This window comes from Tachysurus fulvidraco, chromosome 11 (assembly GCF_022655615.1).
Source record: "Tachysurus fulvidraco isolate hzauxx_2018 chromosome 11, HZAU_PFXX_2.0, whole genome shotgun sequence".
Classification (NCBI taxonomy): Eukaryota; Metazoa; Chordata; class Actinopteri; order Siluriformes; family Bagridae; genus Tachysurus; species Tachysurus fulvidraco.
In genome coordinates, this window is record NC_062528.1 from 20,949,189 (window position 1) to 20,967,074 (window position 17,886).

General features: G+C 38.3%; 2 protein-coding genes and 1 long non-coding RNA gene across 7 annotated transcripts; 2 read left to right on the plus strand and 1 right to left on the minus strand.

Annotated features, from left to right (window-relative positions):
- Positions 1-4,960: 4,960 nt before the first annotated feature.
- Positions 4,961-8,779, plus strand: LOC113645203 (E3 ubiquitin/ISG15 ligase TRIM25-like). Of its 4 annotated transcripts, none has more exons than XM_027150667.2 (6): positions 4,961-5,584; positions 6,523-6,618; positions 6,814-7,047; positions 7,236-7,395; positions 7,709-7,768; positions 8,034-8,779. In XM_027150667.2, exons 1-6 carry the CDS (start codon positions 4,985-4,987, stop codon positions 8,594-8,596), a joined length of 1,713 nt encoding a protein of 570 aa, XP_027006468.2. In that variant the 5' UTR covers positions 4,961-4,984; the 3' UTR covers positions 8,597-8,779. The 4 variants fall into 4 exon arrangements, with proteins under 4 accessions (XP_027006468.2, XP_047676326.1, XP_047676327.1 ...); XM_047820370.1 differs by having other exon boundaries at positions 4,985-5,584; positions 7,715-7,768; XM_047820371.1 differs by having other exon boundaries at positions 4,985-5,584; positions 6,826-7,047.
- A 2,677-nt stretch (positions 8,780-11,456) lies between these two features.
- LOC113645202 (E3 ubiquitin/ISG15 ligase TRIM25-like) lies at positions 11,457-15,523 on the plus strand. 2 transcript variants are annotated; one of them, XM_027150663.2, is made up of 6 exons: positions 11,457-12,071; positions 13,333-13,428; positions 13,542-13,775; positions 13,964-14,123; positions 14,446-14,505; positions 14,779-15,523. In XM_027150663.2, exons 1-6 carry the CDS (start codon positions 11,472-11,474, stop codon positions 15,303-15,305), a joined length of 1,677 nt encoding a protein of 558 aa, XP_027006464.2. In that variant the 5' UTR covers positions 11,457-11,471; the 3' UTR covers positions 15,306-15,523. The 2 variants fall into 2 exon arrangements, with proteins under 2 accessions (XP_027006464.2, XP_027006465.2); XM_027150664.2 differs by having other exon boundaries at positions 14,452-14,505.
- Positions 14,185-17,886, minus strand: LOC113645204. Its single transcript, XR_003441167.2, has 3 exons — positions 17,674-17,886; positions 16,895-16,950; positions 14,185-14,349 (listed from the first exon to the last, which is right to left on the minus strand). It is a non-coding gene; the product is annotated as an uncharacterized LOC113645204 (long non-coding RNA).

Below are 17,886 nucleotides of genomic sequence, written 5' to 3' on the forward strand. Positions count from 1 at the left end.
GATGTCGATTACCTGTTCGAGCTCCAACTGTTTCTTTATTTTAACCCTTTCCTAAACCAGAACGTTGATCACTTCTGTCGACCGAGCTGCTCTGGCTTTTTACTGTCTCTCAGCTGAGAACTCTATCTATTTCTCCAAGTACCGTCTTCTCTTGACGTTCTTCCTCGTGCAGAGCTTCAGGAACCAGCCGACCCTCGTCACTTAGCAATCCATAGTTCTGGCTTTCTGCTTTAGTTCTTCCACAATTTCTTTCAGGTCATTCAGCTCTTTGGTCATTTTCTCCAGCTCTGTTACTTCTTCAAGAATTATTTGCTCCAATTTCTCACAGTGTTTCCTCCAGAAGCCTTCAGTTATCTTCTGCCTTTTGTCAAACTGCTCTATCTCCTTCTCCGTGTTCCTTCTCGCTTCCTCAAGCTGGAGCATCAAGCTGTCTTCATCATCCTGAAATCTTCAACATGAAATCTTCATTTCCTCCAGCTCCAGCACCAACCTGTCTTTATCAGCCTGAAAACGTTTCTCCATTTCATTCCTTTTCTTCAAAAGAACCTCCATCTCTGAACATTGCAAATGAGAAATCATTAAGAAACAACATGAACATGAAAAACAATAATAAGAATCAAAACATCAGAATCATTAAGAAGTTGACAGAGATTTCACACAGACTTTCAGACACAACTTCCACAAAGAAACGTTCGCATAGCGTGAGCCATGAAGCAGCATCGAGTTCTCTGCAAAGGAAACTTGTTATACAAACATCTTTTTTATTTCTCCATTTTACCTGAATTTCCTGTTAGATTCAATGTCATTTCCACAAAGAATAGGGAGAATGTCGAAACAAAATGAAAAAGTAATTTCTCATTAATTAAAATGAAGATACTATTTATCTCTAGCATCTAATATGTTCTGATCACGCCAGTGTCCAGGACCACTGTTCCACTGCTGCAATGCATGAGGGTATTATACTTGTATTATGAGTTTATTTAACAAATATTTATTCTTCATGTAAGATATAATAAATATATTTGTTGAATTATTTAGTTTGTGACGGTGGCGCGCACAGAAAAACCTCTCTTCGCTCTCTGCATCGGCAAACAATGAGAGAGAGAGGGTAAAAGGCGGCGTTTCAGCACCTTGGCCAGCGGCGCTGAGCGCGATCTTTTAAACTTCAGTACCATGGTCAGCGCTGCTGGGAACGAGAGTGAGACAGAGGGGGTACAGAAACCTCCAGCTGACCTAAAACCTCAGATTGCCGGCTGAGCCTACGCCACGCTCCTGGAGAGGATTGCTTCACCTTGCTGCTGCCGTCCACCCTCATGCTGCCTAGGCTGGGAGCCTGGATCCCTGCACAAGAGCTCCTATAACCCCTGGAAAGAAGGGACACGTTTGTTTTCACTTTATCACTGGTTTTCTGCTGTACAAAATTCCACCTTAAAGAAAAATAAAACCACGACACTAATCCCGTCTCTGTGCTGTTCTTCTGTGTCCCATCCCTCAGTGTGCCTTTTAAGTTTTCAACTGTCAAACTAAAATTATTTCTTTTTTTGCCTTCATAAAGTATGTAAATTTAAAATGCTGTAGTTAAATTGAAATATTTTTCTACTGGTCATTGTTTTAAAAGGTTAATAAAATTGATGAATGATTGATTATTGATTCCGAGTGATATGACACATAATATGGATGATAAACTTTCCAGCTGTCACCCAGCACTAACTTTATATGATTACACTCTATTATAGATGTTTTCTATACAGTGACACCAAAGGTGTATCAGTAGACCAGTGTACTAATATCCAGAGGTGGGTAGAGTAGCCATACACAAGTAAAAGTACTGTTACTTCAGAATATGACTCAAGTAAAAGTAAAAAGTAGACATACAACTAATTACTTGAATAAGAGTAAAAAAAAGTACTTGGTGAAAAAACTACTCAAGTACTGAGTAACTGTTGAGTAACGTCTGATTTATTTTTTAACACGAGACAACAAACAGGCAGACAAAAATACAAAATATTTTTTAGGTAAATTATGGCTCATTGAATCAATAAAATAAATTAAAATTAATTAATTACAAAATAGCTTAAATTCAAATAATTCAGGTAAATTCAAGTACTTAATAAATAAATAAAATAATAATAAATAAATACGCACAAGTAACACAAATTTCCAAACCTTTATACTTTTTTACCAGGCAGAACTAGAACGAGGACGCCCATAAATTCTCATAAACTCTGTGTGTGTGTGTGTGTGTGTGTGTGTGTGTGTGTGTGTGTGTGTGTGTGTGTGTGTGTGTGTGTGTGTGTGTCCAGTGACAGAACAACAGAAGGAAACACACACACATTTCATACCAGGCATGCTGAACAGAAAACTGCACACCGGGCAACGTAAAACGTGTGTGTGCGTGTGTGGAAACATGCAGAAACAAACTATTTCACCAAAAAATCACTCAGTGACGTCACTATTAAACTTGTGTTGCTAACTACCCCGTCCCGCTGCTGAGATTGAGTATGGTAACGTGACGAGACTGCACAACTACGTTTGATTGGTGAAACACAGTCACGTGGTAGAGCCTTAGCGGAAGTTTCTCTCTCTGTCGAAATGAAACATTAAAATTGATGCGTAGAATTCCAAAGAGGTAAAAAGAAAAATAACGAGCTCATTGTAGCCTAATGTAGCGGAGTAAGAGTACAGTTTCTTCTTCACAAATCTACTCAAGTAAAAGTAAAAAGTATAGTGATTTAAAACTACCCCGAGAAGTATTATTTTTTCAAAAACATACTCAAGTAAATGTAAGGGAGTAAATGTAACTCGTCCCTACCCACCTCTGCTGATATAAGACTGTGTCTCTGAATGTCATCATACTGTATATGCATTATCTTCCATATGTTCATAAATTATAGTGCTGAATATGTGAAATATCTCCTATTATGCCACTTTACAGCTGCACACTGTTTATATCTTTTTTGAACTTGTTTTTTGTCTGGGTCAGAGTGTACTAACTTAGCATAAGGAATTAATTGTATATACAGACTGAGAGACAAGTTTGTGCACATGACAATTTCAGTGATTAAAAATATTAAAAATGTTTTCTAATTCGTCAGATTCAGAAATATATTTAATATCTAAATATCTATATTTTCAGATACTAAGTAACGTTATCCTCCACTTTTAAACGATAGAAGAAACGTCTTCAAAGGTCATTAGAGAATGTTTTTGTCTTCACTCAACTCGACAGGATTGTTTACCTTGAATCGAATCACTTTTATCATTGCAATCAAACTGTACTGAGTACACTTGGAAGCAGACTGTGATGCAGAGGCAAAGCTTCAATGCAGCTCTTTAAGAAGATGAGACACATTAATCACAGTTGGGTCCAAACCTCAGATAATCTGATCTCTGTCTGTTTCCATGTGAACTCTAACTTGGACTGAGGAATGTATTGGCCGCACCGTTTTCCACTATACCCTCGGTATTCCATGTGTGAGCTTTCCAAAGCATCTCCATCTCCCAGCTAGGACACAGAAGGTGTTCTATAAATGTCCAACTCAGAGGATTGAGGAGGGTAAACAATTCCACCGCACTGGCCAGAGACTCTCTTTCTCGTTTTAACCATATAAGTTTCCAGCTACACTATTGAGTCTGTTTCTTCTCAAGCTTTCTTAATCATATTGTCTCATATTTTCTCACTTCTGACTCACTCATTAAGGATAAATTTATATATTTTAAAATGTATATCCTGAATCCTTTTAACAGTGTGAATGGTTGCTTATACATACATATATGTATATACAAATTTTTGCATTCAGATTGGATTGGACACATTCATCCAAATGTTATAATGCAGACATAAGTCACTATTATTAGTAGTAGCAATAGTGGTATTAATATCCGTCTTTTGATGCATTATGAAATGTTAAAATGATATATTAATAACTTGTTATAACTTATAACTGTATGAGGTTACAGTCACTGCATATGGACAAAACAGATCATTTCTAAAAGCTGTGGTTCATGTGGCCATAAAAGAACAAATAACAAATATATAAATACTTTATACAAATACAGCAAGACTTTATTTATTTATTTGTTTGTTTGTTTATTTGTTTGTTTGTTTATTCTCCACTGACTTCACTGTAATATTCTATCATCTGTGCTGTATTGAGATGTGTATATTGTATTTTATTGCCACTAGAGGGCAGTGTAATGCTACCAATACAGTTAAGTTGTGACTGTGTGTAACGCCGTAAGCAGGTTAAACAATAAACGGGGATCCGAACGTGATACTCGGTGTGTAAGTCTCATCAATAGTATAGTAGCTGTATAATATAAGACCTGGGTGCTATATTATACAGCAACTTGTCTTTTAAAATCATATCACCCATAACATAAGCCTAGTGGTTAAGTTGCTTGACTACCAATCGGAAGGTTGTGAGTTCAATTGCCATGTCCACCAGGTTGCCACTGCTGGGCCCCTGAGCAAGGCCCTTAACCCTCAATTGCTCAGTTGTATAAAAAAAATACATAAAATTAGATACAAATGTAATTCGCTCTGAATAAGTGCATCTGCTAAATGTTTAAATGTAAATACAAAAACAGCCTTCCTCCACTTTAGAAAAGTGTGTGTGTGTGTGTGTGTGTGTGTGTGTGTGTGTGTGTGTGTGTGTGTGTGTGTGTGTGTGTGTGTGTGTGTGTGTGTGTTTGTGTGTGTGTTTGTCTGTGTATTTGCGCTTTTGTTTGTGTGTGTGTTTGTGTGTTTTTGTATGTGTGTATGTGTGTGTGCGTGGTTAAAGTCTGAGCTCCTTTTCTCTGTAAAGCCACACCTCCTCTCTCTGTTACACTATAACACACTGAACCAGGAAGTTAATTTCAGAGAAAACACAACTTGTAAATCTCTCTCTCTCTCTCTCTCTCTCTCTCTCTCTCTCTCTCTCTCTCTCTCTCTCTCTCTCTCTCTCTCTCTCTCTCTCTCTCTCTCTCACATCGCAGGAAAATGGCAGAGGCCAGTATTTCAGTAGATCATTTTTCTGTGGATCAGTTCAGCTGTCCAGTGTGTCTGGATCTCCTGAATGATCCAGTGACTACTCCCTGTGGTCACAGTTTCTGTAAGGTGTGTATTAATGGCTGCTGGGATCAGGAGGATGTAAAGGGCGTCTACAGCTGTCCTCAGTGTAGAGAGACTTTCACTCCAAGACCTGTTCTACGCAGGAACAACATGCTGGCTGAAGTGGTGGAGAAACTGAAGAAGACAGAACTCCAAGCTGCTTCTCCTGCTCACTGTTACGCTGGACCTGGAGATGTGGAGTGTGATTCCTGCACCGGAAGAAAACACAAAGCTGTCAAGTCCTGTCTGGTTTGTCAGGCCTCCTTTTGTGAAGATCATATTAAACCTCACTATCAGTCTCCTGCCTTTAAGAAGCACAAGTTAGTTGAAGCCTGTGCAGAGCTCCAAGAGAAGATCTGCTCTAAACATGACAAACTGATGGAGATCTACTGTCGTACTGACCAAAGCTTCATCTGTTACTTGTGTACGATGGAAGAGCACAAAGGTCATGATACAGTTTCAGCTGAAACAGAAAGAACTAAAAAACAGGTGGGAACTGGATATTATTATTCTTTTTTAAGTCGATTTCTACAAATTCTATTTCTAATCTAATTTCTATTGAGGTGATTACTGAAATTCTAAAATGTGTTTTGTAAAGACGTGTGAAACAGCTCAGACCAGTCAGTGTACTTTAAACAGCCAACGGCATGACAATGATGATGATGATGATGATGATGATGATGATGAAGATATTTAACACTGTGCCACTTTTTTATGAGTCAACTTTGTTTTACTTCTAAAAGTGTTGAAGCTTCTTTAAGAGACATTTATATTTACTTTATATTTAAAAATGCACACACACTACAAATTCAAATTCAAATTATAATTCAATTTATTTGTATCTGTGTTTAAACTATTCCCATTGTCTCAAAGCAAGTTTAAAGAATAGTATAGAAACAGAAGAAAGAAAAAAAGAAATAAATATATATAATAGAAGAAAAATAATAATAATAATAAACATACCATTAAGTTTAAAATGTATTTAAAAATATGAATATAAAATGTAAAATTTTATATATCTACATATAACATATGCTGTAATACCAGTGGAAGTGGAATCATTTTCGAGTACAAAAACACCTTAAACTAAAGGAGTGAGTGAAAGTGATTGTGGAAATGTAAAAAGAACCCTGAGCTGGAGATCTGGGAAGCTTCTGCTCAGAGTTTGGTCTAGATATATTTGTCCTGATCCAGGTTGAGGAGCCTCTCGTGGTAACCAGGAGAGTTCACCCTGGTGGGACTCCACATCATCACAGGGCACCATGTTAAGAGCAGTCTGATATAAAGAGATCAGCAGGAAAGGAGAGGGTGATGAGTGTGATGATGTGTGCTGGGGACAATGTAGTAGTTTCTTATTTAATTACAGCTACAATTCTTTCTATTTTAGTTTTATTTCTATTAATTTAACATATTGTATTTGGTCTCAGAATGAGTTAAAGGAGGATCAGATAAAATCCCAGCAGAGGATCCAGGAGAAGCAGAAGAAGGTGCAGGAGCTGAAACAGACTGTGGACATTATTAAGGTGAGGAGGAAACTGCGAGATTCACATAAACACACACATTATAGAGTCACTGTGAGATAAAGAGTTGATCTTTAAATTGATCTGTGTGTGTGTTTGTGTGTGTGTGTGTGTGTGTGTGTGTGTGTGTGTGTGTGTGTGTGTGTGTGTGTGTGTGTGTGTGTGTGTGTGTGTGTGTGTGTGTGTGTGTCCTTACAGATTCGTTCACAGGCAGCAGTAGATGACAGTGAGAGGATCTTTACTGAGATGATCAGCTCCATGGAGAAAAAGCGCTCGGAGGTGACGCAGCTGATCAGAGCTCAGGAGAAAGCTGAAGTGAATCGAGCCGGACGACTCCTGAATCAACTGAAGCAGGAGATTGCTGATCTTAAGAGGAGAGTCACTGAGCTGGAGCAGCTTTCACACACACACGATGACATCCACTTCCTCCAGGTAATACTCACTGTCTGATCTACAGAGGGCGCTGTTCCTCACAAAGTTTCCTCCTAAAAGCTCATTACAGCAACAAGAAATGTTCCTGTCTGAGATCACAAGTGTGTCTTTGTTCTGACTCAGTCTGAGATTCATTCGTTCCTCTCGTCCACTTTTCTCCTTCTCTATGATGTGTTTCCTCTCTGTAGAGTTTCCCGTCTCTCTGTGTTTCTCCTGGATGTGACGACTCACTCAGCTTCACTGTCAATCAACATCTCTCATTTGATGGAGTGAGGAAATCTCTCTCAGGTCTGAAAAAACGAGTCAAACAAATCTGTGAGGAAGAATTCAACAAAATCAGACCAGAAGGTGAACAAACAAACATTGTTTCTGTATCACAGTAAAAGCCATAAAATTCATCTAACAGAAATAAGAAGTAAGCAGGAACAAGACTGCAGAAAATCACACAGTATTAGCATCAGTCTTGTAAATGATATCAAGATCAATTTAGCAGACAAAGTACAAATCTTACATTTTTGGAGAAAATCATAGCTGATGAATAAATTGAGATGGTGACGTTGTTGACGTCTGAAATAAACGTGAGGAAGCAAATTTTTCACATTCACACTTTAAACTGTTTCTACATCATTTTTCTGTCTCCATTTTGTCTCTGTCTCCAAAGCTGCAGCAGTTCAGATGGTTTTACCTTCAGAACCAAAGAGCAGAGAAGATTTTCTGCACTGTAGGTTTTACACACACACACACGCACGCACGCACACACGCATGCACACACACACACACACACACACACACACACACACACACACACACACACACACACACACACACACACAGACACAGTGTTAAAATGTCTGTATTGTTGATCTAAACCTGATCCATGTTTATAGAGCAGCATTAAGGGGATAGAAACACAGACAGGTGTCTCACACACACTTATTATAAATCCTGTGATTAACATCTAACATGTGGACATTTTATTACTGTAGATTTCTGTTATCTGACTCTGGATCCAAACACAGCACATTCTGATCTCATTCTGTCTGAGAAGAACAGAGTGGTGACATTGAGTGAGACACGACAGCGATACTCTGATCATCCAGAGAGATTTGACTTCTGGACTCAGGTGTTGTGTAAGGAGAGTGTGTGTGGACTCTGTTACTGGGAGGTGGAGAGGAGCAGTGATGTGGACATATCAGTGTCATATAAAGAGATCAGCAGAAAAGGACAGGATTATGAGAGTTTGTTTGGATATAACAGTAAGTCCTGGAGTCTGCGTTGTTTTATTCCCTCTGTCTCTTTCTATCACAACAACATTAAGACTAAGCTCTGGGGTCCATCATCCTCCAGAATAGGAGTGTATGTGGATCACAGTGCAGGAACTCTGTCCTTCTACAGCGTCTCTGACACCATGAGGCTCCTCCACAGAGTCCACACCACATTCACTCAGCCTCTATACGCTGGATTATGGATTTGTAGTTATAACTCACCTGTGAGGTTTTGTGATCCAAAACAAAATGTTAGTAAAAGTGTTTATAAAAACTATAAGTGAGGTGTGAGATTTAATTTGTCCCTGAGCTACACTGGACATTTTGTGTGCAGAAACTGGAACAATAATGAATGCAGAATGTAGAAACAGACTATTTAACTGTATGCACTATTAAGATGGGTTTATTATAGTTGATATAAAAATGTTCAATGTCTCCTCAGAAATAATAAACTTTACTAAAACTGCTCTGTCTTTGTGCTGCTTGCTGGTGGAAACACAACCTACTGTGTGTAAAAGGCCTTTATTATCTTATATCTTTAACAATTTTCTGCTTAACAGTCCACTTAACATACTGTGCACTCTGGAATTATTCAGTCTCCTTCCTCAATCCTTTATAATACAGAGCAGGAGTTACGTGACTTTGTTTGAGTGACGCAAGCACGCGTTCCTGTGAGAGAAAAAACACCATGAAACAATGATATTTTCCATATTGTGAACTTATTTTATTTGCATTTATTTCAGTTCATATTCTAATGCAGTTTCAAAATACAACACGAGCCCTCGTTTGGGACGCATTTCATGAACTGACCCACATGACAAACTAACTGAATAGCCCTGACTTAGAGATTTCGCTGAGGTAAATAGTGTTGGTGTGTCGTTTGGGAATGAATCGATTCTTCGAATCCGTTTATCAAGTCGGCTCTTGAAAGTTTTGGAACCTTTGGAGTAGTTTAGGTGCTTAAACAGGGGATTTTTGTGGGTTGTGATTTAAAAAAAGGGATAACCGTAATATGTTTTGAAGGCTTCTGGGAAAAAATATTGTAGTACAAACAGCAATTTGTCGATTCTTTGATTTAGTTCAAAACATGTCTTGAACGTTTGGAACCGATTCCCCAAACTGAAGAGTCGAAGAGTCGAAAGATATTTTTTAAACGATCTTAAACGGTTTTCTTATTTTTTTCTTTGCTCCTGAAAGTAACTCAGTACTTTTGTTTTCATTCTACTTAAAAAGTCAATAATCGATTGATGATGGAGTTTCTATAAAATAGTAATGTTAGTGTACTAGTTTCACCAGTTTTTTATGAGATGTTTATTATCAGTGCGCTTTATTTTAAAACACTAAAGCATAAGAGCATAAATTATACTCTGTGTTTTCTTCTTTTTCTCTTAGCTTTCGATCCATTATCTGAGATTCACAGTGCCTTCAAAGACTGATATAAAGACTGATATAAAGACCAGTGTTGTAATGTAACGGAGTAAAAATACTTCGTTACTGTACTTAGGAATTTCACGTATCCGTACTTTACTTCGCTATTTAAATTTATGTCAACTTTCACTTTTACTCCACTACATTTCCTAGATAAAATGTATACTTTTACTCCGATATATTTCCACTAAGCATCTTCGTTATTCGTTACTACAAAATAAAATCAGAAGAAATGTGTGTGACTGCAATAAGGGAGGTTTGGTGTATCACTGCTCCTAGATTGCACTACGCATCTCCGCACGCTCTATTTCAGCGTAATGTTGCCGAAAGAGCAGTTTCGGAGCCAGAGGGGTGTCCGGGGTGGCACTTAACATCCCTGACATCTGATTGGCCACCCAAGGTACCACCCCGAATTTTTATTTGATAGCGTTGGAAGTTTGATGCTGATTGACATCTCACTTCACCTATCAAAAGAAGTCTTCGTTTGACGTTTGGTCGCGGCACCGCTCAACATTTCGAATCCTTCAATCAATGACAACAAAGAGTTGAGAGGTAGAGAAGAATACTGTAACAGACTTATACTAAAACATTAAATTTCGGTAAGCTTTGAGATGAAACATCAGGATTTAGTTTTCCAGAAAAAATCTTTCGAAAGTTAAGTCGCTATATAAATTGACGATAGACGCTATTAACAGATTAAGAGACAAGAGAGATCGGTTCGTTCCCCAGATTAGCCATAATATACATAATATACCTAAACTTGCTTTGGCCACCCCCTGCGCACCCCATGTATAAAACTCTAGTTCCGCCAGTGTAAAGGAGGAGAAAGCACAACTGAAGCCGCCATGGAAGCACTACTGGAGGACCTCCCGTTATCGTAGACGACCACCCCGACGATAGTGGTGCACAGGGTGAAGAAGATAACGTTATACACCCGTGGCCTTATTTTCAAGAAATGTTTCTGTACATTGGAATGAAATATTTGTTCTACCGGACGAAGTGCCTCTTATGCCTATCAAAAATCACTGAAATTTTACTTTTTACTTTTACTTCAAATACTTAAGTACATTAAATATCAGTAAATATCAGATACTTTAAGACTTACTTGAGTTATATTCTAAAAGGTAACTTTCACTTCTACCAAAGTCTTTTTCTAGTACGATACTTGTACTTTTACTCAAGTATTACTTTCTACTACTTTATACAACACTGACTGTAATATTGTATCATCTGTGCTGTATTGAGATGTGTATATTGTATATAATGGCCACTAGAGGGCAGTGTAATGCTATCAATACAGTTAAGTTGTGACTGTGTAACGCCGTAAGCAGGTTAAACGGGGTTCCGAACGTGATACTAGGGAAATATTTACAAATGAGTAAATTTTGTTTTTTCTAAAGGCCCAGTGAATTGCAATGCCAAATTTGTGTGTGTGTGTGTGTGTGTGTGTGTGTGTGTGTGTGTGTGTGTGTGTGTGTGTGTGTGTGTGTGTGTGTGTGTGTGTGTGTGTGTGTGTGTGTGTGTGTGTGTGTGTGTCGTTAAAGTCTGAGCTCCTTTTCTCTATAAAGCCACACCTCCTCTCTCTGTTACACTATAACACACTGAACCAGGAAGTTCATTTCAGTGAAAACGAAACTTATAGACGCTCTCTCTCTCTCTCTCTCTCTCTCTCTCTCTCTCTCTCTCTCTCTCTCTCTCTCTCTCTCTCTCTCTCTCTCTCATCGCAGGAAAATGGCAGAGTCCAGTATTTCAGTAGATCATTTTTCTGTGGATCAGTTCAGCTGTCCAGTGTGTCTGGATCTCCTGAATGACCCAGTGACTATTCCCTGTGGTCACAGTTTCTGTAAGGTGTGTATTAATGGCTGCTGGGATCAGGAGGACGTAAAGGGCGTCTACAGCTGTCCTCAGTGTAGAGAGACTTTCACTCCAAGGCCTGTTCTACGCAGGAACAACATGCTGGCTGAAGTGGTGGAGAAACTGAAGAAGACTGAACTCGAAGCTGCTTCTCCTGCTCACTGTTACGCTGGACCTGGAGATGTGGAGTGTGATTTCTGCACAGGGAGAAAACATAAAGCCGTCAAGTCCTGTCTGGTTTGTCAGGCCTCCTTTTGTGAAGATCATCTTAAACCTCACTATCAGTCTCCTGCCTTTAAGAAGCACAAGTTAGTTGAAGCCTGTGCAGAGCTCCAAGAGAAGATCTGCTCTGAACATGACAAACTGATGGAGATCTACTGTCGTACTGACCAAAGCCTCATCTGTTACTTGTGTCTGATGGATCAACACAAAGGTCATGATACAGTTTCAGCTAAAGCAGAAAGAACTAAAAAACAGGTGAGAACTGGATATTGTTATTATTTTTTAAGTCAATTTCTACAAATTCTATTTCTAATCTAATTTCTATTGAGGTGATCTGATTGGTTAGATGACTGTCATTCAGTGTAAGTCAAAATAGCATGACAATGATGATGATATTTAACACGGTCATGTGCCACTTTATTCCGATTTTATTTAGAAAACTATTTTGTTTTACTTCTAAAAGTGTTTAAAGCTTCTTTAAGAGACATTTATATTTACTTTATATGTATATATGCACACACTACAAATTCCAATTCAATTTATTTTAATAATTCCCATTGTCTCAAAGCAACTTTACAGAAGTATGGAAGCTGAAGAAAGAAAAAAATAAATAAATGTATATAAGGACAGGAAGAAAAAAAAATTGAAAAATAATGATAAATAATAAATGAATACACATACAATTCAAGTTTAAAATTAATTTCATTCATTCATTCATTCATTCATTCATTCATTCATTTTCTACCGCTTATCCGAACGTCACGGGGAGCCTGTGCCTATCTCAGGCGTCATCGGGCATCAAGGCATCAGGGCACAAACACACTTTCATTCACTCACTCACATACTCACACACTACGGACAATTTTCCAGAGATGCCAATCAACCTACCATGCATGTCTTTGGACTGGGGAGGAAACCGGAGTACCCGGAGGAAACCCCCGAGGCAGGGGGAGAACATGCAAACTCCACACACACACAAGGCGGAGGCAGGAATCGAACCCCCAACCCTGGAGGTGTGAGGCAAACGTGCTAATCACTAAGCCACTGTGCCCTAAAATTAATTAAAAAAATATTAATTTACAATGTAAAATACTATATATCACTACATAACATATGGTGTAATACCAGTGGAAGATGTTTGAGGTCTTATTTTTGAGTACAAACAACACCTTCAACTAAACCAGTGAGTGAAAGTGATTGTGGAAATGTAAAAAGAACCCTGAACTGGAGATCTGGGAAGCTTCTGCTCAGAGTTTGGTCTAGATATATTTGTCCTGATCCAGGTTGAGGAGCCTCTCGTGGTAACCAGGAGAGTTCACCCAGGTGGGACTCCACATCATCACAGGGCACCATGTTAAGAGCAGTCTGATATAAAGAGATCAGCAGGAAAGGAGAGGGTGATGAGTGTGGTGATGTGTGCTGGGGACAATGTAGTAGTTTCTTATTTAATTACAGCTACAATTCTTTCTATTTTAGTTTTATTACTATTAATTAAACATATTGTATTTGGTCTCAGAATGAGTTAAAGGAGGATCAGATAAAATCCCAGCAGAGGATCCAGGAGAAGCAGAAGAAGGTGCAGGAGCTGAAACAGACTGTGGACATTATTAAGGTGAGGAGGAAACTGAGAGATTCACATAAACATACACATTATAGACTCACTGTGAGATAAAGAGTTCATCTTTAAATGGATCTGTGTGTGTGTGTGTGTGTGTGTCCTTACAGACGCGTTCACAGGCAGCAGTAGATGACAGTGAGAGGATCTTTACTGAGATGATCAGCTCCATGGAGAAAAAGCGCTCGGAGGTGACGGAGCTGATCAGAGCTCAGGAGAAAGCTGAAGTGAGTCGAGCTGAACGACTCCTGAATCAACTGGAGCAGGAGATTGCTGATCTTAAGAGGAGAGTCACTGAGCTGGAGCAGCTTTCACACACACACGATGACATCCACTTCCTCCAGGTAACACTCACTGTCTGATCTACAGAGGGCGCTGTTCCTCACAAAGTTTCCTCCTAAAAGCTCATTACAGCAACAAGAAATGTTCCTGTCTGAGATCACAAGTGTGTCTTTGTTCTGATTCAGTCTGAGATTCATTCGTTCCTCTCGTCCACTTTTCTCCTTCTCTATGATGTGTTTCCTCTCTGTAGAGTTTCCCGTCTCTCTGTGTTTCTCCTGGATGTGACGACTCACTCAGCTTCACTGTCAATCAACATCTCTCATTTGATGGAGTGAGGAAATCTCTCTCAGGTCTGAAAAAACGAGTCGAGCAAATCTGTGAGGAGGAATTCAACAAAATCAGACCAGAAGGTGAACAAACAAACATTGTTTCTGTATCACAGTAAAAAGAGCCATAAAATTCATCTAACAGAAATAAGAAGTAAGCAGGAACAAGACTGCAGAAAATCACACAGTATTAGCATCAGTCTTGTAAATGACATCAAGATCAATTTAGCAGATAAACAAAGTACAAATCTTACATTTGTGGAGAAAATCGTAGCTGATTGATAAATTGAGATGGTGACGTTGTTGACGTCTGAAATAAAAGTGAGGAAGCAAATTTTTCACATTCACACTTTAAACTGTTTTCACGTCATTTTTCTGTCTCCATTTTGTCTCTGTGTCTCCAAAGCTGCAGCAGTTCAGATGGTTTTACCTTCAGAACCAAAGAGCAGAGAAGATTTTCTGCAGTGTAGGTTTTACACACACACACACACACACACACACACACACACACACACCCAGACACACACACACACACACACACACACACACACACACACTCACTCACTCACTCACACATTTTCTACCGCTTTATCCGACATACACACACACAGTGTTATCTAAATCTGATCCATGTTTATAGAGCAGCATTAAGGGGATAGAAACACAGACAGGTGTCTCACACACACTTATTATAAATCCTGTGATTAACATCTAACATGTGGACATTTTATTACTGTAGATTTCTGTTATTTGACTCTGGATCCAAACACAGCACATCCTGAACTCATTCTGTCTGAGAAGAACAGAGTGGTGACATGGAGTAAGACACAACAGCGATACTCTGATCATCCAGAGAGATTTGACTTCTGTACTCAGGTGTTGTGTAAGGAGAGTGTGTGTGGACGCTGTTACTGGGAGGTGGAGAGGAGCAGTTACGTGTTCATGTGTGTGTCATATAAAGAGATCAGCAGAAAAGGACGGGGTAATAAGTGTGGGTTTGGATACAACAGTGAGTCCTGGAGTCTGCAGTGTTCTTCTTCCTCTGTCTCTTTCTGGCACAACAACATTAAGACTGAGCTCCGAGGTCCATCATCCTCCAGAATAGGAGTGTATGTGGATCACAGTGCAGGAACTCTGTCCTTCTACAGCGTCTCTGACACCATGAGGCTCCTCCACAGAGTCCACACTACATTCACTCAGCCGCTATATGCTGGAGTCAGGATGTGTAGTTATAACTCACCTGTGAGGTTTTGTGATCCAAAATAAAATGTTAGTAAAAGTGTTTATAAAAACTATAAGTGAGGTGTGAGATTTAATTTGTCCCTGAGCTACACTGGACATTTTGTGTGCAGAAACTGGAACAGTAATGAATGCAGAATGTAGAAACAGACTATTTAACTGTATGCACTATAAGGATGGGTTTATTATAGTTGATATAAAAATGTTCAATGTCTCCTCAGAAATAATAAACTTTACTCAAACTGCTCTGTCTTTCTGTGCTGCTTGTTGGTGGAAACACAACCTACTGTGTGTAAAAGACCTTTATTATCTTATATCTTTAACAATTTTCTGCTTAACAGTCCACTTAACATACTGTGCACTCTGGAATTATTCAGACTCCTTCCTCAATCCTTTATAACATGGTGACAGAGTTCAGAAATGGAAGAATAAACTGATAATAAACTATTTTCGCTCAGTTCAGTCTTCTGCGCAGTCGCAGTACAGAGCAGGAGTCACGTGAATTTGTTCGAGAGTCGTTTGGGAATGAATCGATTCTTTTTAATCCGTTTATCAAATCGGTCCTTTAAATTTTTCGAACCTTTGGAGTCGTTTAGGTGCTTAAACAATGGATTGCTATTTTGTGGAGCGGGATTTTATAAAACGTATAACATCATAATATGTTATGAAGGCTTCCGGGAAAATATTGTAGTACAAGCAGCAATTTGTTGATTCTTTGATTCGGATCAAAACATCTCTTTGAACGCTTGGAACCGATTCACCAAACTGAAGAGTCGTTTTTGTGATTGAACAGGAAATATCTTTTTTTTTTTAAGAATCTTAAATTGTTTTCTTTCTTTTTTTTTCTTTACTCCTGAAAGTAACTCGGTACTATTTTGTTTTTATATTGAAAAAGTCAATAATCAATCGAAGGAGTTTCTATAAAATAGTTTCAGCAGTTTTTGTATGTGAGATGTTTATGATCAATGCACTTTATTTTAAAGTACTAAAGCATAAGAGAATAACTTATACTCTGTGTTTTCTCCTTTTTCTCTTAGGTTTCAAAACATTAGCTGAGATTCACAATGCCTTCAAAGACTGATATAAAGACTGACACAAAGACTGATATAAAGAAGTAATGTAACGGAGTAAAAATACTTCGTTACTGTACTTAGGAATTTCACGTATCCGTACTTTACTTCGCTATTTAAATTTATGTCAACTTTCACTTTTGCTCCAGTACATTTTTCTTTCTTTAATCCCTTCTTGTTAAGTTTTTAGAGCCATAGAGCTCACAGTAATGTCTGTACTGACTTCCTTCTGAAGTATAGTCTTTTGTGGATTCTTTCTGTCATTTAAGTTTCATTTAAAAGTTATTGAAGTTAAATGAATGTGTTCCTTTATAAACTATACTTTTATATACACAAGAAAGATATTTGTAAAAATCAGACTTAAATTAATCCGACTCTTTAAATCTATACTTGTCCTTTAAATCCTTTTGACACTGTAAGATTGACTGTATATTGTGATGTTAGTGGGTAAAGAAGTGAGAACAGAGATCATTCGTACTGACGTTTAAAAGATGAATCAGTTCGTGAAAGCAACATTGAAATGCAAACGAATAAAGATGGTCTTACCTCGACAACTCAAGTGTTGTTCACATCTGTTCACACCATCACAGCTCTGAACCGTACTGTAAGAAATAAAAATGCCTTGTGTAAAATTAAGACGATGATGTTGAAGATCTTAATGAAGAACAAGAATTTTATTCCATCATAGCAGTGACAACATACATGACGTACTTTGGGTTCATCGGAGCATTATATACAGTTTTCAGTTTTGGTAATTTAAATGAAGTTCCACTTTGAATGTGTATTGAGTGAACTGAATGTCTCCCAAATGGCTGGGCTACACCTTGTTGTCTAGCTGATTGTCTTTAAATGTTAATCATGGTCATGTACACCTTGTCTTGTTATTGTTACAATTGTTATCAACCAAATGGTCACTTTAAATGGTAATCATGGTCACGTAGACCCTTTGTTTGTGATGATCCTTGATGTCCTGCTGCCGTTCCCATATTTATAATTGAATCAAGTTTATACATTTAGAGAACTAAACGTATTACCTTATAATGCTTGAACCTTTTTAGGAATGAGCTCTTTTAGATGTGTACCTTGGAGTGGAATTTGGGTGCTATTTCTGTAATTTCTTACAGTATGCAAACAAACTTTAAACTGAACGCCAAATCACTCCCACAATATAAACAGTATATAATGTATTACAGATCAAGTGGCTAAAATATAAGAATTACTGTACATTTACAGTCATATAATAAAATACACAGTATGACAATGTTTTATGAAAATATAGTACAATACTGTTAGAAATTATTTGTAAATTTACAGTAAATACTTACAGTGTATGTCATGTGTTCCTGAATGGAGTAGGGGATAGCATATTTGTTTATTTGACAGACAGTCAGCAGCTAGAGAGAGCGACTGGGTAAACTCAAATCTAGCACCTGCACCGTCAGCACTGGCGCCCCCCAGGGCTGTGTTCTCTCCCCACTACTCTTCTCCCTGTACACAAACACTGCACTTCTGATGACCCCTCTGTCAAGCTCCTGAAG

What these genes read in the sequence shown, in the direction of transcription:
- LOC113645203 (XM_027150667.2), top strand. Translation starts at nt 4,985, where the DNA reads ATGGCAGAGGCCAGTATTTCAGTAGATCATTTTTCTGTGGATCAGTTC. An exon ending in CAGAAAGAACTAAAAAACAG is followed by an intron (nt 5,585 to 6,522) that starts GTGGGAACTGGA and finishes ATTTGGTCTCAG; the next exon opens with AATGAGTTAAAGGAGGATCA. An exon ending in CAACAAAATCAGACCAGAAG is followed by an intron (nt 7,396 to 7,708) that starts GTGAACAAACAA and finishes CTGTCTCCAAAG; the next exon opens with CTGCAGCAGTTCAGATGGTT.
- LOC113645202 (XM_027150663.2), top strand. Translation starts at nt 11,472, where the DNA reads ATGGCAGAGTCCAGTATTTCAGTAGATCATTTTTCTGTGGATCAGTTC. An exon ending in CAGAAAGAACTAAAAAACAG is followed by an intron (nt 12,072 to 13,332) that starts GTGAGAACTGGA and finishes ATTTGGTCTCAG; the next exon opens with AATGAGTTAAAGGAGGATCA. An exon ending in CAACAAAATCAGACCAGAAG is followed by an intron (nt 14,124 to 14,445) that starts GTGAACAAACAA and finishes GTGTCTCCAAAG; the next exon opens with CTGCAGCAGTTCAGATGGTT.